The sequence below is a fragment of the Xyrauchen texanus genome, chromosome 46 (genome assembly GCF_025860055.1).
Source record: "Xyrauchen texanus isolate HMW12.3.18 chromosome 46, RBS_HiC_50CHRs, whole genome shotgun sequence".
NCBI lineage: Eukaryota > Metazoa > Chordata > Actinopteri > Cypriniformes > Catostomidae > Xyrauchen > Xyrauchen texanus.
This window is the reverse complement of record NC_068321.1, coordinates 9,750,868-9,777,637: the sequence shown is the minus strand read 5'-3', so window position 1 is coordinate 9,777,637 and position 26,770 is coordinate 9,750,868. Positions and strand designations below refer to the sequence as shown.

General features: G+C 38.5%; 1 protein-coding gene across 1 annotated transcript in view; it reads left to right on the top strand.

The window, feature by feature from the left end:
* The window catches only part of tln2b (talin 2b), a 111,163-nt gene that overhangs the window by 81,585 nt on the left and 2,808 nt on the right, over positions 1–26,770 (top strand). Inside the window, exons 44-55 of the mRNA XM_052119839.1 lie at positions 8,277–8,443; positions 10,273–10,456; positions 11,609–11,734; positions 12,883–12,999; positions 14,378–14,563; positions 16,370–16,477; positions 16,564–16,669; positions 19,014–19,138; positions 24,530–24,655; positions 24,745–24,807; positions 24,960–25,142; positions 25,279–25,404. Coding sequence (XP_051975799.1) covers positions 8,277–8,443; positions 10,273–10,456; positions 11,609–11,734; positions 12,883–12,999; positions 14,378–14,563; positions 16,370–16,477; positions 16,564–16,669; positions 19,014–19,138; positions 24,530–24,655; positions 24,745–24,807; positions 24,960–25,142; positions 25,279–25,404 — 1,617 coding nt within the window. The remainder of the gene's footprint in view (positions 1–8,276; positions 8,444–10,272; positions 10,457–11,608; positions 11,735–12,882; positions 13,000–14,377; positions 14,564–16,369; positions 16,478–16,563; positions 16,670–19,013; positions 19,139–24,529; positions 24,656–24,744; positions 24,808–24,959; positions 25,143–25,278; positions 25,405–26,770) is intronic.

Below are 26,770 nucleotides of genomic sequence, written 5' to 3'. Positions count from 1 at the left end.
TGGTAGAAAGAGATGGAATGTTTAGTAGCCCTACCTCCATATGATGTTTATCTTTTTTTTGGTTTGTGCAAGTTTGAAGTTAACATTTTTTATAAATGATTTAGTGAGAGTTTTGTGTTTGGTAGCTTGGGGAACAGACAGTCTCAATGTGATATCTAGGTGATACAGTCTCTTTGTGTTGTAGTTTATGTGACCTGTGTGATGTCTCAAGGCAGCTAGCTGACGTTCAGATTAACCAGTCTGTCTGCTTCCTGGCCTGGGCACTATTTTGTCAAATTCATTATTATTAAGACTATGAGCCAAATTGCTAGAGAGGAGAGTGGCACCTTCCCTGGAGGGATGGTTTCCAATTGTCTAAATCCTATGCTATTCTCCAGACAACCACTCAGACATCCAGCCATTCAGTGACACTACTATAAACCTTGTCACCATGACAAGCAGGGAGGGGGCCAGAGCATCTTAGTGTCTGACATAGTTTTTGCAAGTACACACACCTCTTTAGCATTATCTGTAGTGATCTCCAACTGGTGAAGCCGGACATCATTAGTGCTGACATGAATAACAATTTTAGAAAATCTACATTTATAATTAGCCAGCACTTGTAAATTTGATCTGATGTCAGATGCTCTGGCACCCGAAATGCATTTAACAATTGTGGCTGGAGTCTCTATTTCCACATTCCTTTCAATAGAATCGCCAATTGTTAGGGCTCATTCAACATGATTATCGGTGGGTCTATCATTGATTGGGGAGAATCAATTTGAAACCCTAACAGGAACAGGAGAGTGGTGTCGCTTTGCTGAGCGAGTATGCCAGCGATACGTCACCCAAATGCCCTGCTGCAGAGGCTGTACAGATGGAACAAAAGTGTGTGTTTCTTACCTTACTACCTGCATCCAAAACCGTATCTAGCTTCTTCTCTTTCTCACTGACCTACTCTAGTGTTTGGATGTGTATCTCTAACTCATTAACCTTCTCTGTCAGCCTGACTAATTCCTTACATGTATTACATGTGAATCCCTCTCTGCTGACGGAAGGAACTATTGTAAATATGTGACCTGCAATGAAGGAAGAAATAACATGAGCTGATGCCATGACTTACCGCAATTGATTGTTGTTGATTGTTCCTGAGCGGCAAGGGTTTGAGATCAATGTGAATGCCTCACGCAATTGTTTGTTGTTATGGTTGTTCTTGATCAGCGGTGATTTGAGATTGATGTAATAATCCGTGTAACACAGATGAGAAAAACTGGTGCGCGCTGTAAAATACGTGCAGTTTAATCCCAATAAAAATAGAACGCGGATGCAAGCGGAAAATGCACACAGTTGAATTGTGATAAAATAGAAGGCAGATGAACTCAGAAAATGTACGCAGTTGAATCGCAAAAAGAGAGTAATGCAGCGTAAAACCTGATGCTTGCTGAAAAATGGCAGATGTTAAGGATTAAAAGCTGAAAACAGATAGATGATCGATGCTAAAAAGCGGAAAAACCCAAAACGTGGAAAAATGACAGGATAAAACGATGAACGTTTGAGAATAAGTATAAGCAATGCCAAGCAGGCCACAAACACTCGTGCAGTGTGCCGTCAGCAACAGGCAGGTTTGGGAGGGTTACTTTTTAAATGTATTCCACTACAGATTACGGAATGCATGCTGTAAAAGTAATTTGCAGCATATTCCATTAGATTATTCAAGGTCAGTAACGTATTCTAAATACTTTGGATTTCTTCAACACTGGTAGATTTTTTTTTCACTTGTTTTGACTATAAAACTCTGCCAGTACAGTTAAACAAAATATACATGTTAAAAATACAATCTTTGAAAAACCTAAATGCCATGCAGTGTTTCTAAAACCAGATAAATCAAATGTATTTGTTTTAAGGATTTTTGTATATTTTTACAGCAAAAACACATCAAGAATTATTATCAAGAATATGATTTTTGCCCTAATATCAAAGGTCTTTCTAGTAAAAAAGAAATTGTGATCAATCCTGAATTTTGTTGATAAAAAAATATGATCGTGCCTGGTAACATGCATGTAAAATGGCTATAAATAGCAGTTTAGCTTGGCATAAAGCTATCAATTTACACAAGGTTTATTTCTATTTCTTCTTCTTCTCCAAACTTCTCTGTCTGCTTGTATGAATGTAACACATCATAAAGTGTTTCACCGCTATTCAAATGCACTTTGGATCACATTGTTTATATGTATAAATGCTTGCCATCTGAAAGGACTAAATATTAAATGAAACAAATGACAATAAAATGCAAAGTAATCTCTTATGTAATCAAAATATTTTTTGAATGTAACTGTGTTCTAATTACCAATGATTTAAATTGTAACTGTAGTGGAATACAGTTACTTGTATTTTGTATTTTAAATACGTAGTCACGTTTCATGTATTCCGTTACCCTGGTGACAGTTTAGCTTTAGAGGTAGTGAAAGGTGTAGGTATACACAACAAACAGTGTATTAATGTGACATCCAACTGCTGCAAGTTCAGCATTTCTCCAGTTATTTGAAGAGTTGTGTCTTGTAGTGGGCGTGTCATGTTTTAGTCTTCCAGGACTCAGACAGACCCTTCTCGTAAGAACAGCAGTAAAAGTGTTTACATGCAACCGAAATAGGGGTAATGGGCAAAAATGTAACTGACAATTGTTTTTGCTTAATGTTTATGAAAACCATTTGGGACCGTTTACATGACCTTTCACGTTGTCTGCTTGTTAAGCACAATCAAAAGTAAGATCATGCATGTAAACGTGCTCATTGACATTTGACTGTCCATTTTCAGTGACTGTAAAAGTTTTTGAATTATTATAGAAAACCCCTGTTGCTTTTCTTGATGTTGTATTTGGTAGATGTCATTCATCATGGTGTTATATTGTCTTTGATTACATCTTAATAGCTGGAGTTTGTTTGGTCCCCACTGTGGCCATTCTGTTGCCCCTCGCTGCTTTAAATGAGCTCTCTTTATATGTGTGTGAGTCCCCCACCAGCCGGATTCAATTCAAACCTCAGCTCTTGCCTGGACTCATTTCTCTATTAAATGTGAATATGGACGGTCGCATTTGAATGCCTCCTCATGGCTTTTCATCTAATGGTGAAGAGGACTCTATCATTCTCTCTCTTTGTCTCTCTCTCTCTCTCTGTCTCTCGTGCTCTGTCTGTATAAGTATAATGGCTCGCTCTAATGAGCTTGTCCATCTTTCTCTGTGCTGTCAGCTGCTTGTCAGAGCCCATCTCTCAGCCTCTGTCTCTCTCTGATGTTTGTGCTGGTAGATGTAGACTTTTACTCAGCCCTAAGATACGTTTCTATTGTAGTCTTGGGCCACGTCCACACTAATATGTTTTCACTTGAAAATGCATTAATTTCAAAAAGTTTACGCTACTCATTCACTCTAATATTCACCAATAACGCTCTCAGTAACTGCATACTTTGGAAAACGATGACGTTAGGAAACTGAAAACTGGACATGGTCTCCACTTCACTGCCTGTTGGATGAATATAGCACAAAATTAAAAAAATAACTTTCTTAATCTGACATGCTCTAATCTGATTAGCCACACCAATTTTATTTTATTGCAGTCTGCCGGGAACCAAGGTCATGTTGTCAAAGTACCAAGGGCTTACTGAAACACGAAACATTCTTAAGAATAAAATTCCTTTTTACTACTTTTTTATTCTTTGGCCACATCCACACTAATAGGTTTTCATTTGAAAATGCATTTTTTTTTCTCTGTTTTGACCTTCTGAACACAGAGAGACGCCCTTTTTTGAAGGCGACAACTGAGCTTTTCGAAGACACTACACTTACACCTTTGTGCCCACACACTCTTCACCAGAAGATTCCTCTTGGATCTACCCTTTACCACTGCCATGACACAGACATGCCTACGAACACACTCTCCGCTGAGGATTCCTCACGGATCTGCTTTCACACTGACATGATGCACACGTTCCTATGAACACACTCATCGTCTTCCCACTGCAGTTGGTGCTGGGCAGGGTTTGCCAGCCCATCTGTGCTTTTGGGTTCCTGTTGTTCTGTAAACTGTTCCTCTGCTCTTAGGTCTCTTGCTTGCTTGTGTGACAGAACAATCTAGCCAGGATGGACCCAGCAAAGGAATTCAGTCTTCGGTCTGCTCTTTCTCAGTAGGGGGCCTTACTGGGACATCAGCGAGATCAGATCTCCACTTCCAACAGGGCTCTGGAGATGATGGTATGGCAGCTTGTTGAGCTCACCTCTGTCATCCAACAACTCCGGCAGCCTCCCGATAACGATTCCACCCAGGAAGCGCCCACACCAGCCCTGGCGGTTCCCCATGCTTCTGGAAGCTCTGAGCCCCTACTCAATCCTCCAGTCCCTTTCTCAGGTGAGGCAGGGTCTTGCCACACCTTCCTCTCACAATGTTTCCTATTCTTCTCATTGCAGCCCTCAATTTTTCCGTCGGAGATGACAAAGGTTGCATGCGTCATCACGCTCCTCACCGGGAGGGCTGGTGAGTGGGGATTGCCATATAAGACAACGGAAAAACAACCTGTTGCACGTCATTCCAAGCATTTTCTGAGAAGCTCCCAGCGATGTCTCCTGCCCAGTAAAAGCCAACACTCACCCCTGAGCAAAAAAAAAAGCATTGGTGGACTCTGGAGCCGAAGGGAACTTTCTGGGCATCGATGTGGCTTCCAAGTGACAGGTTCCGGTGATCCTGTTGGATCAACCCATCACAGCCCATACCATCAGCGGCGCCTGTTCTTGCTTGGAGTCCATACTGTCTCTCTAATTGTCTTAACTTTGCTGTCTCCCCTGTCCAGTCATGTGTTTTATTTCAGGATGAATCTCTAGATGCATTCTCAGTATCACTGAATCCAACTATAAAATGTGGAATGTCTCGGAATTTAACATATTTGGGGATATGCCAGGGTTGTCAACTAATCGTTCAAAAATCGACTAGTCAATTAGTAGGATTGTAGTAGTGGTGGTGGTTTTAATGGCAGATGCAATTCTCAAATTAATTGAGAGATGCCACTTCTTGACGAGCATTTTCCGTGATGATAGCTTGTTGTACTTAAGAGTTAGGCTAACCGAGCCTAATTACACTTTTATTGGTCCCTTAACACAGACTAGTTGTTCAGACAACCCACTAACTAGTCTGTTAATGTAAACTGTAGTTTTGCACATCCCTAGTTTGAATGCCCAAATAATCAAATAACAATATTGATATGTCCTAGTGTTAAGGGTGGAAAGTATGACCAATATCTTATATCACTCTATGAGCAATTTTACATCACAATAACGATATATATCACAGTATAGTAAACGTTTTTGAGAAAATCAATAAAAATTGGTTTGTATATTAAATAACCCTTTTTTATTGCCTATTTTTGGAACTCCAGTCAGTGAATTAAATACTTTATAAATTGGGGCCTGGGTAGCTCAGAGAGCAAAGACAACCAGAGTTCGAATCGAGGGCATGCTGAGTGACTCCAGCCAGGTCTCCTAATCAACCAAATTGGCCCAGTTGCTAGGGATAGTAGAGTCACATGGGGTAACCACCTTGTGGTCACTATTATGTGGTCCACTCTCTGTGGGGTGTGTGTTGAGTTGTGCGTGGATGCCACGGAGAATAGCGTGAAGCCTCTACATGTGCTATGTATCTGCGGTAATGTGCTCAACAAGTCACGTGATAAGATGCACAGATTGACGGTCTTAGACATGGAGGAAACTGAGATTTGTCGTCCTCCATCCGGACTGTGGCGAGTCACTATGCCACCACAAGGACCTAGAGCACATTAGGAATTGGGCATTCCAAATTGGGAAATAAATAAATATTTTATAAATTTAAAATGCTTCCTCTTTAATTGAAACAAAACAATGTCAAAGTTAATAAATAAAAATCAACTTAAAAAAAAAGTTGTTTAAAATGTTGTTTTATAAAAATAGTTTTTAATAACCAATATTTTTATTATTATTATAATATTTGCTCAAGAAATGTAAGATCTTCTCAAAGCAATGTGACAAACAAAATAAAACATAAGTATAAAAAAAAAAGAAATCCAACAAAAATAAACACGAAGAAAATAAATATCAAATAATTTATTTTTTTGCCCTGTTCACCATGTGGCACCTGTTTTAATAACAAGCTCCTCTTCATTTTCTTGACCTGTTTGGGAGTCGTCCCATTCTGTGGAGCTTTCTTTCTCCATTTGGGCTTTTCCTGGGTCAAAAATGATTGAGTACCGCAAATGAGCTCTGAGCTCTCCTGTCTCTGGAGCACAAATATCGGAAAGCCTGCTGGTCACGTGAAACATTCGTGTGTGAGATGAGAAGAATATTTAGCGCTTTTAAAGTCGCGATGAAGGCCATTCAATTTGCTTGGCTGGTTGCCGAAAATTTTCAATGCCGGAAAAACCCTGTCCAGGTTTCTTCAATTCTCTCATTCTCACATGAAACTCTGTCCATAGATAGATACAGTAAGCCCACGCAAAACCTCTATCGATTGACACTATATCTTCACCATGATATACACTCACCTAAAGGATTATTAGGAACACCATACTAATACTGTGTTTGACCCCCTTTCGCCTTCAGAACTGCCTTAATTCTACGTGGCATTGATTCAACAAGGTGCTGAAAGCATTCTTTAGAAATGTTGGCCCATATTGATAGGATAGCATATTGCAGTTGATGGAGATTTGTGGGATGCACATCCAGGGCAGGAAGCTCCCGTTCCACCACATCCCAAAGATGCTCTATTGAGTTGAGATCTGGTGACTGTGGGGGCCATTTTAGTACAGTGAACTCATTGTCATGTTCAAGAAACCAATTTGAAATGATTCGAGCTTTGTGTCATGGTGCATTATCCTGCTGGAAGTAGCCATCAGAGGATGGGAACATGGTGGCCATAAAGGGATGGACATGGTCAGAAACAATGCTCAGGTAGGCCGTGGCATTTAAACGATGCCCAATTGGCACTAAGGGGCCTAAAGTGTGCCAAGAAAACATCCCCCACACCATTACACCACCACCACCAGCTTGCACAGTGGTAACAAGGCATGATGGATCCATGTTCTCATTCTGTTTACGCCAAATTCTGACTCTACCATCTGAATGTCTCAACAGAAATCGAGACTCATCAGACCAGGCAACATTTTTCCAGTCTTCAACTGTCCAATTTTGGTGAGCTCTTGCAAATTGTAGCCTCTTTTTCCTATTTGTAGTGGAGATGAGTGGTACCCGGTGGGGTCTTCTGCTGTTGTAGCCCATCCGCCTCAAGGTTGTGCGTGTTGTGGCTTCACAAATGCTTTGCTGCATACCTCGGTTGTAACGAGTGGTTATTTCAGGCAAAGTTGCTCTTCTATCAGCTTGAATCAGTCGGCCCATTCTCCTCTGACCTCTAGCATCAACAAGGCATTTTCAGCCCACAGGACTGCCGCATACTGGATGTTTTTCCCTTTTCACACCATTCTTTGTAAACCCTAGAAATGGTTGTGCGTGAAAATCCCAGTAACTGAGCAGATTGTGAAATACTCAGACTGGCCCGTCTGGCACCAACAACCATGCCACGCTCAAAATTGCTTAAATCACCTTTCTTTCCCATTCTGACATTCAGTTTGGAGTTCAGGAGATTGTCTTGACCAGGACCACACCCCTAAATGCATTGAAGCAACTGCCATGTGATTGGTTGATCAGATAATTGCATTAATGAGAAATGGAACAGGTGTTACTAATAATAATCCTTTAGGTGAGTGTATATCTTCATGCTCCCCAGCCCTTCCTAGTGTGATTATTAAACTACAAAAGCCTGTGATTTAATTAAATGTATAATCTGCATGTGCTGCATGCTTCAAAATGAATGTGTAATGAATTCCGAAAGAATAACTATTAAATAACCACAATATACATCATGACCACTCTCTTGTGTTTTTTTCTAAAATATTACACCCATTGGGCACATAAAGTGTGAACCCTGTTATTTAGTTTTTAACTGTAAAACTTTTTTAATAGTAACTTTTCAAAGTACCTTAACATAATAATGACATATTTACTTATTATTTACATATTGAATGCATTAATAAATGCATTACTGTTTATTGTGTGTTATGTAAATGCTCTGCAATACATTGTGTGACCAAAGAGTGCATTTGTTTGGTGCTTTACGTCATAAACATTATTAATTTCATGATTAACACTCAAGTAAAAGTCCTAAGACTTTTGTGCTGTGCAAACGCTTCCTATGGAGTGTATAATGAAGTGTGATTTTTCTCTCCTGCAGGTGTCTATGGTGTTGTCTGCCCTGCAGGCAGGTAATAAGGGCACTCAGGCTTGCATCACAGCTGCCAGTTCAGTCTCCGGCATCATTGCTGACCTCGACACCACCATCATGTTTGCTTCTGCCGGCACACTTAATGCAGAGAACGATGAGTCTTTTGCTGACCATAGGTGAGACCCAGCAGAATTAATCAGGATTTCTGTGAATAAGTGCATGATTTAGAGGTCAGCTTCATAAACTCAATGTCATAGTCAATGTTGGTTTTATTGATGTTTCTCTCCTACATACTGTAGTAGAAGAAATTATATTGAGTGTACCCAGTAACCACAGCAAAGAACTTAAAAACAGAGGTCACAAGCAACACAACTGTACGCGCCAGCCCGTTGGCCAACTGGCGATGAGATGCGTACTCAATGCCCTACTGGCACTAGCTAGTAGTCTCTCGGTAACTTGGTGCCCGGTTCCATATGGCATACTACCTCAGCAAAAGTCCTCACCACATATTACCCAGGATCCCTATTCCTCAGTTGCCTACTTCTGAACCCCCCGACTTTTTGTCCTTCCTTCTTAACCATAGCCAGAAACCTTTATCAGCTTCCTCTGCCAATTCCTTCAAATACTTTTTTAAAGCTGCTCCTACGATGCCAATGTCTCTAAATAGGTGCTGCATTTATGTTCCCATAAATCTTCTGCTCCCAACCTCCACAGGGTAGGTGGCAGTCCACCATCCATTTTCTCTGCACTCTGCGGCCAGATCAGCAAATTTTAGCTTCTTCCTCTCATCTAATCCCTCTTCCCATGGAACAGTAAGCTCAATCATTACTATTTTCCTAGCTGAAGTCAACCACAACACTACATCCAGCCTCAATGAGCTAATGGCAACCACGGTGACCAATCACTTCCAGGCGCCAAGCTTGATCTGGCTTCCCTCTGTGTTGTGACTTAACTAAATAAACTGGGAAGATGGTTGCCTTTGTTTCCCTTTACGCTATGCACCTCTAGGATCTCTGCCAGCTTCCACGGGACCTGATCATGCCGCCACCTGTCCCATCCTTGTGCCAGGGCAATCTTGCACCCAACCAGTATGTGCTGCAATTTTGCTCTTGGGGCCTCACAGAGGGGCAAATCTCCTCTTTGCCATACCACAGAGACAAATTCCCAGTGCTTGGTAGGGTGTCGTAGGTGGATCTTATTAGAAAACTTTGCCTGGCCTGGGGTACCTTCCACAGGTCAGCCCATCCTAACACTTCATCAGATGTCCCCTCCCATATGGTCCAGCACCCTTGCTGCTGCTGGCTGACTGCCCTAACCTTCCTATTCCATCCTAGTTATTTCCATAACTGCCATTGCTTTCCTCTGTTTTTGGGAGGCTGTTGACACAGTTTGGGAGCCACCCCCCCCATCCAAGGCCTGTTCGTCCTGTGACTGACTGTGTTTTTCAAACAATCTCTTGATGCTTCTGTCTTGAAGCAGCCTGGTTTTTGACCTCCTCTCCCTTCCAAATTCTGCCTGTTCGGACTTGGACTTGACCTGCACTCACTGCCTGGTCTGTCTATTCCTGTTGCTCCAAAGCAAGCCTGGTCTGTTCCTGCTTGTAGCCCAGAGTGAGTAATTTAGAGGCAGTTGTAAATCATTTCTTCCAAACAATGCTAGGCATCTGAGGGACAATGTGGCAGGCTTCTTGATATACTTCTTGATATAACTGTTGGCCTTGGTGTCCATCCTTGCTGCTGCTGCTGCTGCTGCAGAAATCTCACACATTTTTAGTGGCCACATCAAGCGATTGGAAAGTGCATATTGGTATAACACCAAACCTTGAATTTGCATCTTATCCATGTCCTCTTTTAGTTGCTTCAGGACCAACTCTGCCATGTATTTGTCTTAAACAAACTTAATGATCTTAAATGTATGATAGATATATACTGGTCTGTACAGCTTATAGAATAGGTCACAGAACATTGTGTGTTATCTGAAATGAGTTTATTTCTCCACTCTTTAGGGAGAACATATTGAAAACAGCTAAAGCTCTGGTGGAGGACACCAAGCTGCTCGTGTCTGGTGCTGCATCGAGCCAGGATAAACTTGCCCAGGCGGCCCAGTCCTCTGCCAAGACCATCACACAGCTCACTGACGTGGTCAAACTGGGCGCCACGAGCATGGGCTCAGAAGATCCAGAGACACAGGTGCGTGGTTCACTGTTTGTGCCCTGCTGTATGGACATAATCTGTCAGATCTTTTTTCATGTGCATTTTTTTTTCGCAACTGCTTCTCTTTCTATCTGCTCTTGTATTTGTCCTTAACTATATTTATCTATAACGTGTTAATTTGGTGTGATTACTTCAAAAATAATATTTTAACATTGTTAACACCACTAATCATGCCCCTGTGTACATAGTGCTATTGGAAAACAATGAACCCGTTGTGAACACTGTCTGATAATTGATTATGGCACTGGATACAGCTAATGATATATCATGACTAAAGGTTGTTTTGTTAAAGTAGGGTTGCCAACTTTTCACCACACATGCAAGGGACACTTGAGGCACATGTACGACACACAAGGTGGAGTTGGCAGTGTTTCTTAAATGGTGGGTCGCAACTCTAAATTGGGTTGCATTTCTGTTTAAATTTGGTCGCTGATAGCAGAGTTCTTACTCTATTCAAATTTTTCGACAGCAGCCTAGGCAAAATTTCAGGTTGCAGAGGCGAATATAATTTTATCCATCTCGTGTTCATTTGATTGGTGTGATTGAAGTCTGGAGTGTGGCACGGGCCATCACAGAACCACACGCCAATAATCTTCTCTGCTCTAATCTGGAGAGCGTGCCTCAACCAGGCTTCCCTCTATATCGCAGCGCAGACCACAAAACTGATGCGACCCATTTGAATTGTAGTTGTCATTTTCTAGTTAAAGAGCTATAGAGGAAGTCAAACCTCTCAAATAGCTAGATAGCCCCGAGATGCCAAACAGCACTGAGGAAAAGAAACATATTACACATCACCCTTGCTAAAATTGATCATGATTTTACAGTAATAACTGTAACTTATAATTTGACAAAATATATTAACATGAAATATATTAACAATATAATAGGTAGAATCTATTAGATTTCATTTGTTAAAGATACATTTTCTAAATGTGGCTAGGCTAATAATTATTTTCATAAGTACTGAAAAGTTTTTTTGTTGTTGTTGAAAGATTATCCTTGGGTCACCACTTGATGTCCAATGTAAAATCTGGGTCCTGAATCAAAATATGGGATGTCATAATTTCAGCCAAAATACGGAATGCCAAACCTATGTTAAGACACCCCTTTTTTCTCTGTCTCTCTCAGGTGGTTCTGATAAATGCAGTCAGAGATGTCGCTAAGGCTTTGGCTGAGCTGATTAGTTCCACTAAATGTGCTGCGGGCAAAGCAGCAGATGACCCCTCCATGTACCAGCTGAAGAGTGCTGCCAAGGTACAGTGGGTGTGGGTGTGGGTGTTAAAGTAGCTCAATGACACATTGCACCAGACAAAAGTGTTAGTACAGTGTAAAGATGGCTCAAACACATTATTCCCTTTCAACACCCCCCACTGTCGTTATGACAATCTAGCAAAGCATGAATGATTAATTTTGTAAACCTAATTGAATGAAAATTTAAACAGCACTCCCTGATTTCCTTATATGCTGTGGATCAGTGTGCACAGTTTATCATATGCAGTGATAGAACTTTCCCCAGGCCTGTAGGAGCAGAAATGTTATGGGTACCACACTGGAATCTTACATCACCATCTTTTCATGAATTGTTGAATCATTTTATTCATTCACCTAATGGTGTCAAACCTCTAGGATCTACAACATGAATACAATATTAAATGTTTATTTTTTTTTTTTACTTTTTTTTTTATTCTGTCATGGTTTACACACCATTACTGCCAAATAGTATTATTAAAGTAGTCCAGTTTAGTGTTAGTAAAAATCATTATCACAGTAAGTTTTTTTTTAACAGGTTTAATAGCGCAAGATAAACAAAATTTTTAGTGCCAATTGGCAGTTTATTACACTCACAATCATTCATTAATTTCCTAAATACTCACATGCATTTGGTAATTAAAGTAATCAATTCATTGAAAAGGACTTTGTTCAGCAATTTGACATCGATAATTCTCTAGTAAACTCTCATGAATACATATTTTAGTGCTTTGTGGATGAGCATTACAAATAAGATGTATTTATTATTATAAGGAGAACTAGGGTGGATGTCAAGATTTTCAGTGAATAACAACTGTTACCACACAGTGCTATTATATGTCCTTAGAAGACTTTTAATATAGTGCAGAGTCGTTTGAACCAATTTTATGATACTTTTTTTTTTGAAGCTCAAAAGCTTCACTTCCTCAAAATTTCTCCTTTTGTTTTCCACGTACAAAAAAAGTGTTTGAAATGATGAAGGTTAGTAAATAGCCTACAGCATGACAGAATATTCACAGTATTATTGTTTCAAAGTGGCTGGCAAATGTTTACATTTCTGCAGTTGCATCAATTCAGCTATCATATATAAAGCAGGAAAAGCATCGCTAAGCTGGTCAGTGTTTTTGACCACTTCCTTTATTCTGCTGTTGCAGGTGATGGTGACAAACGTGACTTCTCTTTTGAAGACAGTGAAAGCGGTAGAAGATGAAGCCACTCGTGGGACGAGGGCTCTGGAAGCCACTATTGAGTGCATCAAACAGGAACTTACTGTACGTAACATTCTTTAGCTCTGTTCCAAAGCCTAGCAAGCTGCCTAGCTGGCCGCACAGGCAGCTGTCTTTTAAGGCAACATCCTAACTGAAATAGAGCCTCATACGTGATCGATTTTGAATGCTCTGCATAGGCAGCAACTATATATCGCCACAAAAATAGTGCTCTGCACAGATGACTCAACTTGCAACTGATTTCAATAAAGTTTGACCGTTAGCATGTTGCTAAGCTAACAGCGATACTCCAATAAGCTAAAAAATACATCACACACAGATATTGGGTAAAATAATCCATTTATAATCACACTGAACAAGTTTTATCTATACTTTTTAGTATTGAAAGTGATGTAAGTTTATTTATAATCAACATTTCTGTCACCTCATCCAACATCTTGGAATAATTTTTTCCACTATACTCATTCTATGATTGCCTTCTTCACAAAGAATACTTGAAATGCTGCCTCACAATTTTGGTAACTTTGGACCGGGCTGCACAATTAAGATCCTTTTAGAACAGCTTTCGTGTCAGAAGCATGGCTATGATGCCTTAAAATGCCTCTTTAGGGAGCTCACTAGGTTTTAGAGAAGAGCAATTTTTATCTTGCACACATTGGAGTTGTTCCAAGTGATACTTTAAACTCTTAAACATTCAAGACGGGTTACTACATTGGAAATGTCAGTGGTGTTGTTCATTTTGATCTCAATTAAGATTTGCTAATACAATTCCGTGCAATACAGTCTGCCTGTGAATTGGTGCCAATTAGGTCCGGCCTAATTAGCTTTAGCCCAGACAGAGGTAAAACCCGTCCATCTGTGATATGCACAGGCAATGCAGAAAGGGGACACTGTCTGAGCATGTGCCTGTTCTCCACCTGCTCCTCGTTCTCCTTCTCCCATGGGCGTTTTTTGCAGTACTCCACTTATCAGGGGCTGTGTGACAGAATGAGATAGTGAAACAGGAAGGCAAAAGATTTCTGGCTGTTTGTTTTATTATCTGATGTTATCTGCACGTTATCAGACAACCCTCGTGGAGCTCTGAGCATTTGGCAAGTGTGACTGTGTTATAGTATTAGTGCACTGACAGCATTACACTTCTGTAGGCTTATTTTGTATTTGGGGATAGTGTAGTGTAGTGGGTTAAGTTGAATATTAACCAGAATATTCCTATAATCTCAGGTTTCTCCAAAGAGACTGTCCCTGTAACATTTCATGGTGTTGTTCTACTTCAAATTTGCATAAAGTTACAAACAAATTCCACCGAACTTGGTCATTTGATGATAAATAAAGATTTTAAAGAGTAAAGATTAAAAAAAAAGAGCTATAGATGTTTGGTACAAAAAGCCTGTTTTACCGGACTGTTGCATCATCTGCTTCCCAGGTTTTCCAGTCCAAGGACATTCCGGAGAAAACCACCACCCCTGAAGAGTTTATCCGCATGACCAAGGGCATCACCGTAGCAACGGCCAAAGCGGTGGCAGCAGGCAACTCTACCCAGCAGGAAGATGTGATATCCACTGCCAACCTGAGCCGCAAAGCCATCTCTGACATGCTGTCCACCTGCAAGGTGCTTATACACACAACCTCAACACATACTGACCACCTGCAAGGTGCTTCTACACCATCACACACACATACATACACACAGACAAACACTATATCGCCACATGCTTGCCAACTGTGAGGTGGCAGTCCACAAACAAAAGAACACTTAAATGTCAATAAAATATATATGTACACGTGCACATTTTATTGCACAAATTCTGCTTGTATGTTGAATACAGTTTACTCAACTTCTTAATGTCATTTGAATCAACCCACTTTTACTCCTAAATTGCACCATCTTGTGTCATTCTGATATAATGCATTTCTTTCCCTGGTCTGATTCATTGAAGTCAAAGCAAGAAAATAAAAGTGTCAGCCAAATGACACTATTTTTGTTGTATTGTCAAAGTAGGGAGGCATGGGGTAAATTCTAGCATTACTGTTATCCCTCCATATATCTCAGACTACTACACATCTACCCATCATCATTTGGTATAAAAAAAAAATTTATGTGCCAAACATTAATAGTATGGTTTTAATAGTTACACTGAGTAAGACTTGATCATAATTTAGAATGTAAAGTGTAAAACAAGAAGTCAGAATGTTACAGTTGCCCTTGAACTCACAGCCATAAAATGTAAATAAAACTTTGTTAGACTATGCCAGCAACCTAGAGATAAAATACATATAATTTTACATTTTAAGGCATCGTGACAAGTAACACCTAATAAACATGCAAAAAAAAAATAATAATAATAAAAATAAAAAAAAAATATATATATATATATACACACAGCTCTGAAAAAGATTGAGACCACAGCAAAATGATCAGTTTCTCTGGATTTACTATTTATAGTTTTGTGATTGAGTAAAATAGAACATTTTGGTTTTATTCTATAAATTCCAAATGCAAATATTGTCATTTAGAGCATTTATACTTGCAGAAATATTTGTGTTCATCTTACATCATCACAAACACTCATGGTGAACAACGCGACTCATCATACTTTTTGTTTTTTTGTTATTTTGGTGCCATTATGCACAGCAGAGTGAACAACAACTGCGTATATGTGCGCTTCATGGCGTAACTCATCAGATGTCCAGGGGAAGGCAAACAGCATTTTTTTTGAGACGACAGCTGATTGCAAGGAATTCATTTGCATGGACTTTCAGGAATGTGTGGATCCTCGTGTGTTGTCGAAGCTAATGATGTCGTCATTGGCTAAAATGCATGCGCAGGTTACTTTACTTCCTGAATGAGTGCACATCCGAGTCAGAGTTGCTTTGACATTCACGCGAATCGCGCTACAGATCCATTGCAAGCGAACTCATACCACCTCCTACAGGTAGTCTCAGGTTCGGTACCGCGGTGCGCACCGTGCTGTGTTTCAAACTAAACTGCCAGTGTGAAAGCACCCTAAGGGTCTCTAGTCTTTTGACTCAAACAGGTTTCAATGTAAAAACTCAAATGGTTTCTTACCAGATGTAGTTTTGTTGGCATTTCTCCCAAAGCAAACACCACTGTGATCAGCACCATGTTGTTTATGTCACATATATACATACATAGTAGGACACAAAATAACATATGGACATATGATAGCTTTATACAGATATGTAAAAAAGTTAAATAAAATGACTTAAATTAAGATATTGCACATAAAATTGCATAATATTGTGATGATAAAAAATAAGATAATTATAATATTATAAAACAGTATTGCACATTGTGAGACTATGATACCCATTTCCTGTTTTATAATTGGATATAATGTGAATTACCAGTAGATGTGGAACTGGTGTAATGTAGGTCATGTCATGTCTTTCACAGCAAGCCGCGTACCACCCAGAGGTAAGCAAGGATGTGAGGAATAAAGCTCTGCTCTACGGCATCGAGTGCACAACTGGATACGTCGACCTGCTGGAACACGTCCTGCTCGTGAGTGTGTGCGAGATATAATGGCATGTGTTTATGCTTGTATTTGTTTGAGCGGTTATAGATTTGTTCGTTTAATGTATACGCAGGTCCTACAGAAACCCACAGCTGAGCAGAAACTGCAATTGGCCACATTGTCCAAGAAAGTGGCCAGCTCGGTCACAGAGCTAATTCAGACTGCCGAAGCCATGAAAGGTGATCACAAACACATACATCATACAATCAACAACAGAACTGATACAGTTAATCTTGTTCTTAATCTCCTGCTATAATTAATCTCATATCAGCCTCATATCTATGTACCAGTGCCTCATTAGCTTGATGTGCTCAGTACGGCTTGTCTTTGTCACACATTCAGTTTGTTAAACTGTGTTTCAGTCAAAGAAAATACAGTAATCAACCTCTGAATAGGGCTTACAGTAGGTTAGATTCTTTGCTAGGGAATAAACCCTGTACCAAAAACTCTTTTTGCATAAAAGAATGGCAGTAAAAGATTAACCTCTATGGAAACATTTCTTTATGATTAACTAAAAATTACATTTGGTATGGGAACATTTTTTAAACGGATTACTGAACTCTTATTGTTAGATATTATGATCAAATTAGCCAAAATTACAATGTTTTTTTTTCCCCCCGTTATTTTAAAAACTGATAAATAAACACCAATTTCAATAGCATTTTCGTTTGAGAGGTAATAGGCAAAATTGTGGTCAGGTGAACTGAATTTGTACAGGTTTAATAGAGTCACTGGCCTGATGGGAATCTTTTGCGCTCTTCTAAAGTGATACATTTTCTTCCTTCTCTGCCACAGATGGAGGTGAGTATCATGCACACGGTGTTGTTGTTCTCATATATCAGGCCACACACACATACATACCGACACACACACACATACTGACACACACACACTCACACACACACACACACATACAGACAAAGGGACTGATGGAGTGAGGGAAGAGAGAAGGTAGAATTGAATTCCCTCAGGTTTAACATAATCCTCAAACACATTTTCTCCATCTGTTTTCACAAGCTGTTTAAAGAAGAAGAAAAAAACTCCCGTATTTTAGTGCCAGTTGAAAGTTGAAGGAAAATGTATTTTACTCATTTACTCTATGAATGGCCATTAATGCCAAATGCATGTGAGTATTTAGGAAATGAATGAATGATTTTGAGTGTAATAAACTGCCAATTGGCACTAAAAATGTTGTTTATAGCTGTTAAAAAAACTTAACGTGAAAACGATAGTTTTCACCAAACTGATTGTTACCAACACAAAACTGGGGTACTTTCATAAAAATACAAAAATTAATCAAAATGACAGATGCTTTCTGAAAGCATCTTACATTATTTACATTCATGCATTTTGGCAGACTCTTTTATCTAAAGTGACATATATGCAGGGACACAATTGTGGTGGCTGTAGGGATCAAACTAGCAATCTTCTGCTTACTAGTTCTGTGCCCACTATGCCACCACCACTCCACATATTATATTAATATATTATTATTTTACGAAAATTTTATAAATAATTTTATTTTACCAAAATACAATTCTATCAAGATTTAATGTATTTATTTTTGCATTTTGACCTTGTTTTTATGACAATTCCCCTGAGAATATTTATTACTGTTGTACGTTTTGACATGTTACTTTTTTTTTTAATTGATTCATTTTTTAAAAATTTCCATTATTCTTAATGGTGATTCTCATGACATTAAGTACTGCAGTAATTGGTTTAAATCATTTTTGTATTTAAATCAGTATAATTTAAAACCACTGCAACAAATACGAGTTTTAAGTACTTTATATATTTATATTTATTATTTATTTATTTATATATTACAATTATTTTATAAATGTATTTTTATAAATATTTCTTTTTATATTACAGTAATGATGATTATTTTTTGCTTTACAATAAAGGCCCTGTGTTACTTTTGCACATTTAAATTCCGCGGACAAAATATAGTCATCTCAAAGGAAATTCCAGTGGTGAAGAATTTTTCCTCGCAGATTTCGCGTGGTGTTCAGTTTTGGTGAACTTTGACTGGCGAATTTCACTGCGTTGACCAAAAGGAAGTTGCTTGGTTTGGCAGTGACCAGTGTGGGCAGATCTTCACACAGCTACACTGAATATTCACAATGAATAAGAATTTTTAAGGGGTGTATTAAAAATATATTAGCAAGTTTTCTTCAATAATAATTTTCGATCATATTTTAATATAATTTCTTTATTCTTTTGTTTTCGGGGCGAAATATGACTCGCATGTTCTTGACAGGTTTGGTGAAATTCACCCTTAAATGATTAATAGTAACTTAAACTAAATTATGTTTGGCATGTTAAATTGTCTCATACTGTAGTTGGTCATTAGTTTGAATCCCCATCTCCTTGCATGCTTTCATCATTAAGTTATGTCACTGATATTAATAAAGTACATTAATAAATGTGATCATCTTTTTCATGTGTCTGCATTAAGCATGTGGTGAGCGTATTGTGAATGTGGGTCGTATTGACTGGGTTTATCCCTCATCTTAGGTTCAGAGTGGGTGGACCCGGAAGACCCTACAGTGATAGCGGAGACGGAGCTTCTGGGTGCCGCTGCATCAATCGAGGCTGCCGCCAAGAAACTAGAGCAGCTAAAGCCCAGAACCAAGCCAAAGGTATTCATCCATCTTCAGTTAACACCACACTGTATCCAGAATACCCAGCACACTGCCACAAAAGAACTGTGCCAAATTCATTCCAATAAAGGCAGCTGGAATGTTCCAGTCCTGTTTTTTGGTAAGGGGAAGGTTGTAATTTTAGGACTTTAGGATTGTATCTTTTGTTGTCTTTGGGAAGCAAATACATTTTATGTATTTATGTATCTTGCATTTTAAAGGTGCACTCAGTATTTTTATTTTTTTATTTCTAAAGAAAATAATTGTAATTTTGTATCATATTTATAAAATCATGAGCAGTCTCATGAGATGACGACTGGAGAAGTTTTATAAAGGCAGCATTATTCTGCATATTTATATATGTGTATATATATATATATATGTGTGTATATATATGAGTGCTGTGAATCGATTACAAAATGTTAACTGATTGATTAATCATGGTACATTAAAAAACATTAAAATATATATATATATATATATATATATATAAAAATATATAAAATATAATCATAAATATGTTTACTTGATACTTTGTCTCAAAGAACTTGAGAAATTGGTTAGTCATCATTCATTTTAATTATTTAAATGGCTGTTAAAATGTTCAGTGTTTTACTTGTAGAGTTAGACAATATGAAAATATGCTGTATTCAATGGACTTTAATAATAGGATCAATTGGCCAGGTTCAATTTATATCAAGCTTAATAGTTTTATATTGTGCATTTGCCAGTGGATTATAAGACACTATGCACACAGATGTAAAACATATTGAATGCTGAAGTTTACACATGCTAGGTTTCTCTTGTGCGGTTTTGCTTTTTGATACTTGTTCAGATGACAGTGAGTGAGCGTTTTCGGGCGATGCAAAGAAATTGGTAGCTTGCCCGTATCTCTCCCATACCTGACTCGCCGGATGAAGTCTACTATCTTCGTACAGTAAAATCCCATGTTTATTATGCCCGGGACATGCATCGCTCATAATGAATGAGCATCCACTGGTCCACACAATCAGTTTCTGTGCTAGGATGTGCAGTCTAGTCGAGCTGGAATCTACTGGAAATGTATATATGGCAATTTTAGCCACAGAAAGTGTGAAAAAACAGATACCGCATTAGTTATGTTTATTAATTTTTTTTACGTATTAAACAGTAAACTTATAAACAGAAATTAACACGTAATATCTTAACCTAATTTTTATATATATATATATATATATATATATATATATATATATATATATATATATATATATATGCATACATATACTGTATACAGTATATATACTAATTTCTTTGCTGTTGTTTGCCTTCCAAATATTATGTCAATTTCTGGAGGATGATGTCATAAAGGAAGACTTTTGTTAGTTAAAGGGATATCACAAAACTTTACATGTTGAAAAAGTGATATTGAGGACACAGGAAAAACTTGTAAAATGATAACTAATTAAAACATTATTCCCGAGAAAACGTGTAACATTTTGATTGGAGAAATTAAAAATAAAGAATGGCCTAGAATATTTCTTTTATAAAGTGTCGGTTTTTCATGTTAAAAGTTAGTTTTAGAGAGCGCTGAACTAAAAAAAGAAGGTCAGCACATTTTGGAAACACTCCTTTATTATTCCATCCATCTGTTTTATAGCTTAGCTGTCACTGATGCTTTTCACTCCTAAAACATCCATTCACATTTAGCCTCTCAAAGTAAAAAACTGTCTTCCCTGTTGGGTGTATCAATGACTTTTCTATAGCAAAATCACAAAGCAAGCTCAAATTTACTGCCAAGAAATGATCCTATCAGCCACAGGCTTAAGACCGCAGAGAAATAACATCTCTAATAACATTGTATTATTGTTTCAGGGCAAGCACACAGATTTCCACAGATATTCATAAAGTTCTTGATATTGCATTGCTCAAAATAAAGTTACTGACTGGAGTTTGAATTATTGCTCAGGGTGCAGACTTCATTGGAAAAGCTCATTTTGGTGTGTTATATTGGTAATATTCAGATGATGACTCTCAGAGTATAGTGGCTATCGATCGACAGCTTCCATCCATTCATCGGTTGAAAGTTCATGTCAGGATACTGAGGCATTGGTGCTTAATATAACCCCTGGAGTGTCCTTTGTCGTTCTCCCTAATAAATCTGTATCACTCACTTTCTCTTTAGACCTTTCTCCTCTATCCAACCTTGTCTTTGACCCTGCTATCCCAGTATGTTCTAATTATTCTCTCTTCTCTTTGAATTTTCTTCCCCTCTCCTGTCCTGTTTCCTCCTCTCTCCTCTCTTCTCTCCACGGCTCTGTTCCAAAACCTAGTGAGCTGTTTCCTGACTACATAGGCAGCTGCCCTCCATGGCTGCATCCTAACTGAAACGGAGCCCCATTAGAGGGAACACTCTTCATAGGCAGCAACTCCACACGCACGGTTAAGCACACATTAACGGGAGTGGAGTCACATGGTTTATTTACCGTATACTGCTATGAGTGATCAAAATGAATGTTTAATTTACTTTTTGATCACTCATCTTTGATGGACACGCATTACAAGGCAGAAATGTCCATTTTTATTTCAAGCACTTTTGAGCATTTAACAAAACAAGTTAACTTTCCAGGTATTATAGTTCTTTTATGTTTAAAAGCTAAATTTAGGCTCTTAAAGCACTTTGTGCAAACCCTGTAAATAGGGTAGAAAAAGAGATTTTGATGTATATGATAACATAAACAGAAAACAATGTTGCAAATTCCAATACATCACAGTACATTCTTGGATTGTCTTTCAGGGCAAGGATACATATGATGCCCAAAAATGATGTCTTGATATGGAGCATAATTAAAATACCCAGCTTTTGGAACAGCCTTCGTGCTGAGAGCACCCCTATATGATGCCTTAAAACAAACCCCACCTACCCTCTTATCCTTTCTCTGCTTCTCTCCTCCCCTGCTCTTCTCTTCTCTCTTCGCCCATATTTTGGAGGTGAGGTAGACCTGGAAGTATTTCTGCAGGGCTCTGTTTGATATGTTTGATATATTAGGTTGTTATTCTGTCCAACTATATATCAAACATATTCCTACAGTGTTCTGCTCTGTCTCCAGACTGTGTGTTCATGAATGTGTGTGTGTGCTTTTGTGATTTATTTGCAAAGGTGGGATGCAAGGGTGTGGCTTAGGTCCTGTAGAACTGCTATTTTCTTTGACGTTGTTGTTTCTGAGCAGTGTGAACCTGAGCTACACCTCAGTGCCACAAGATGTCAATCTCATATCACTTTGTCAAAGCTAAATCTCACCTTTTTCCTTTAGTCATGGCTATGTTCGGAATGGCACACAGTACTGCTAGGATCAGTAGTGGTTCTAGCTTGTATGGCGCCATGGGCAAAACTCCCCTCCCCGCTAACAAACGTTGTTGAGATTTTGTGGGATGTTGGAGAAGAGATGGCTAGAGGACTTCAGGGCCTCGTGCCACCCATTCCTAAATCTGCCCCTGACTAGTATTCATCTGGGATAGCATACTACCATACTAGTATTTCTGTAGTGTATATAATATGTATACTGTGCACAGTCTGCAAGTTTTCTGTATGCATAGAATACCCAGATGAACTCATTTGCAAAATTGTGTGGCATACCAAAGCGAAAGAGTAAACCAGAGCAGACTTCACACAAAGACATTTCAGTTTGATGAATGAACTGAAAGTAATATCAACAGTGATTTTCAGCCGTGAATGTTCCATTTTCTTTCTCAAAAAAGATCAATTAAATTGAACAGTTGTAACTGACACTACTCACATACTCATAACATAACTTCATCATGTGACAATGTCACTCTAGAAGGCAGAATAAAATGTATACTGTGCAATATTCAGTCAGTTAGTGTTCAGAATAGCCTGGTACCATACTACTTATTTTTGCAGTATACTTTGCACAGTATGCACAGTCCCTGTGTTTCCAGAAATGTGTGGAATAATGTGTCCCACAGCACAATGCACTCAACCTTCCATTTCCAGAGTGACATGTTCCATGCATATAGAAAATTGGTAATACATAAGTTAACAACATTAGTTAGCATGAACTAACAATGAACAAATCGTTTACATTATTATGCATTTTTAAAATCAAAAGTTGTATATGTTAACATTAGCTAAAGGGATAGTTCACCAAAAAGTGAAAATTATCGTATCATTTACTCACCCTCATGTCATCCCAGATGTGTATGACTTTCTTTCTTCTTACACAACTGAAGATTTTTAAAAGAATATTTCAGCTCTGTAGGTCCTCACAATGAAAGTGAGTGGTAGCCAGAACTTTGAAGCTCCAAACATCACAAAAAGGCAGCATAAAAGTAATCCATATGACTTTAGGGGTTAAATCCATGTCTTCTGAAGCGATGTGATAGGTGTGGGTGAGAGACAGATCAATATTTCGCATTTTTACTATAAATTCTTCTACCTGCCCAGAAGGTGGCGATATGCACAGATAATGCGAATTGCGAAACACAAAAGAAGTAAAAGTGAAAGTGGATATTTATAGTATAATAGGATATTTTTTATCTGTTTCTCACCCACACCAATCATATTGCTTCTCAAGACATGGGTTTAACCACTGATGTTGTGTGGATTTCTTTTATGCTGCCTTTATATGCTTTTTGTACCTTCAAAGTCCTGGCCACCATTCACTTGCATTGTATGGACCTACAGAGCTGAAATATTCTTCTAAAAATCTTAATTTGTGTTCAGCAGAAGAAAGAAAGTCATACACATCTGGGATCTCATGAGGGTGAGTAAATAATGAGAGAAGTTTCATTTTTGGGTGAACTATCCCTTTAATGCACTACCAACTGACAATGAACAATTGTATTTTTATTAACTAGAATGAACAAAGAATTGTAAATGCTGTTAAAAACATATTGTTCATTGTTAGATACTCAATGCATTAATGTTAACAAATGGAACCTTATTATAAAGTGTTACCAGACAATTAGCATACGCCACACAGTTTACATGCATACTACAAACACAATATGAGTAGTATAGTAGTGTGCCATTCTGAACATACTGAAAATATACTGTACATAATGCTGTACGTAATGCCTTTATGAAACATCAGCAGAATTAATTTGTGTAAATCATTCATTAAAAAACATTTGTGCATAAATTGTCAATTCAGTGGTTTTACGAATGATGTACGCAGAAATTTGTACTGCTCAGGTTTCATGAAAGAGGCCTCTTGTCAGTATAGTGGAATGTGTCTCCACCTATACTCATGAATCATGCAGAAGACTGGAGTTTGATTAATGGAAAGAAATCCTTGCAAAATGTCCCTCCTGGAATCAACTTTCATGCCTACCTGTTAGCAAGGACGAAACTTTGTATTCATTAATTTACTTTTCCTGTTATGTTTGCAGCAAGCTGATGAGTCTTTAGACTTTGAGGAGCAGATCCTGGAAGCGGCCAAATCCATCGCAGCGGCAACCAGTGTACTGGTCAAATCTGCATCGGCCGCTCAGAGAGAGCTCGTAGCACAGGGCAAGGTACTAAATCCATGAGTTCTTTGTTGTTGTTGTTGTTGTTGTTGTTAATTGTATATTATTCTCATATTTCATCTGTTACATTTTCAAAGGTGGGCTCCATACCGGCCAATGCAGTTGATGACGGCCAATGGTCCCAGGGTCTGATATCAGCTGTGAGTCTATTTGTCCTTTCTTTTTGAAAGGTTTGCTTAATGACCTATCCCCATTGTGCACTTAAGCATGCATAACTCAAGCAGGACTGTGTAAAAATCACAATGGCTTTAGAACAGATTATTTAGTAATTATTATCTCTTCCCACTTTCAGGCCCGGATGGTAGCGGCCGCCACCAGTAACCTGTGTGAGGCTGCTAACGCTTCGGTTCAGGGTCACGCCAGCGAAGAGAAGCTAATTTCTTCAGCTAAACAGGTGGCGGCTTCCACGGCTCAGCTGCTGGTGGCCTGCAAGGTCAAAGCTGATCAGGACTCGGAGGCCATGAGGAGACTACAGGTTAGACAAAAACATAACTTAAGGTTTAAAACGAAATCAAAAAGAGAGAGAGACATAAGCGTGGTTTTGCAATTGCTTTAGGTGATGCTAGTGACACAGTATTTACTTATAGAAAACAAACATTGTTTTTGCACAGGCTGCTGGTAACGCAGTCAAGCGAGCATCTGACAGCTTAGTGAAGGCAGCACAGAAAGCAGCCTTTGATAAATCCGAAGACAACAGCGTCGTGGTCAAAACGAAATTTGTTGGAGGGATTGCTCAGGTGAGACTTCTTCCCATGTACTTCACATTCTGAACTCACACTTCATTTCCCACATAAAATTACAATTATTTTACAACCAAAATGTCTTTTCATTAAAATAACTAATTTAAAGGAACTTTATTTTTGATCTACAAAGACATCAGCGGGATTTATAGGCTGTGGTTTTGTACCGGGCATCCACAGCTGGCATTAAGCTGGTCCGCTTACTCTGCAAAAATCGTATTTTCCAGTTTCATTCCAGGCCAGATGCACTTTAATTAAAGACTGCTTGTCTGCCTATTCAAAGCTTCCTTCCTCCCAGAATGCCTTCATGTCTTCATCTTGAGAGGGCACTGAAATATTCTTAACATTTAAGAAAGCCCATTTAGTGGATTGCGTGTGTCTTTGTATGCACTCAGGCATTATGGCCAACACTGCGAAAAGCATTTTTCACTGAGTAAGTCCCTCTTCAGAAGGCCAGGACTTGATCCATCTGTTTCATTCCTTGAATCCACAAAAACTTTCCTGTCTTTGGAAAATAACTGGGTGCCTGTTGCAGATCCACACTGGACAAAGTCTTTTTGGCAGTGCAGAATGCAAAAATGACAAGTTTCACTAAAGAATATGAAGCTGTTTCTCTCTCTCACCAAGACAGCACCAGAAGGATCAAAAATACTTTGGGATTTTCAGTTATAATATGTACTTTACATTCTGTTGTGCCACAAACGATTTGGCTGTTTTTACTCTGGCTTGAAAGTATACACAGAGGGCTGATTGGAGTTCAGTTTGTAGATTTAAAAAAGCTGATAACAAGTACAAACATTGATCAATTTATGCAGAAATCATGAATGAAGCCCAAAGTCATTGATTTACATTGAATGATTTACAGAGAAATATAAGCAAAACACATTTCTGAGTAAATTGTTTGTAAAAAATCGAATTTAATTCAATATTACAGGAACCTAATAATGGTTTTACAAATGATTTATCATTGCAAAAAACGGAAATTAATCTTGAAGTCAGAATTATAACTTGTAGGTTCGTGCAGAAACTCTCAACTCCAATTTCGCAGAGATACTGGGGCATGTTGTCACACAAACATGTCGACACGAGATTTACAAAGTAATTGATAAACATTCACATTATACAATAATATCGATAAATCAGTTTGTTTCCACATTACATGATAATAAAGCTTGTTTAACAAAGGTCTGCAGAAACAGCTGTATAAAACATTATAATCTCTTTTGATAATCGTACATCTGAAGCACAAATTCTAGCGCGGCAGCATTGTTTATCAGTTCGGTTGTTAGGAGACATCTCTAATGAGAGTCAAACCCCTGCTAAGCTAATGGGAGCGTTGCAGTTCTGAATATCGGGGAGTGGA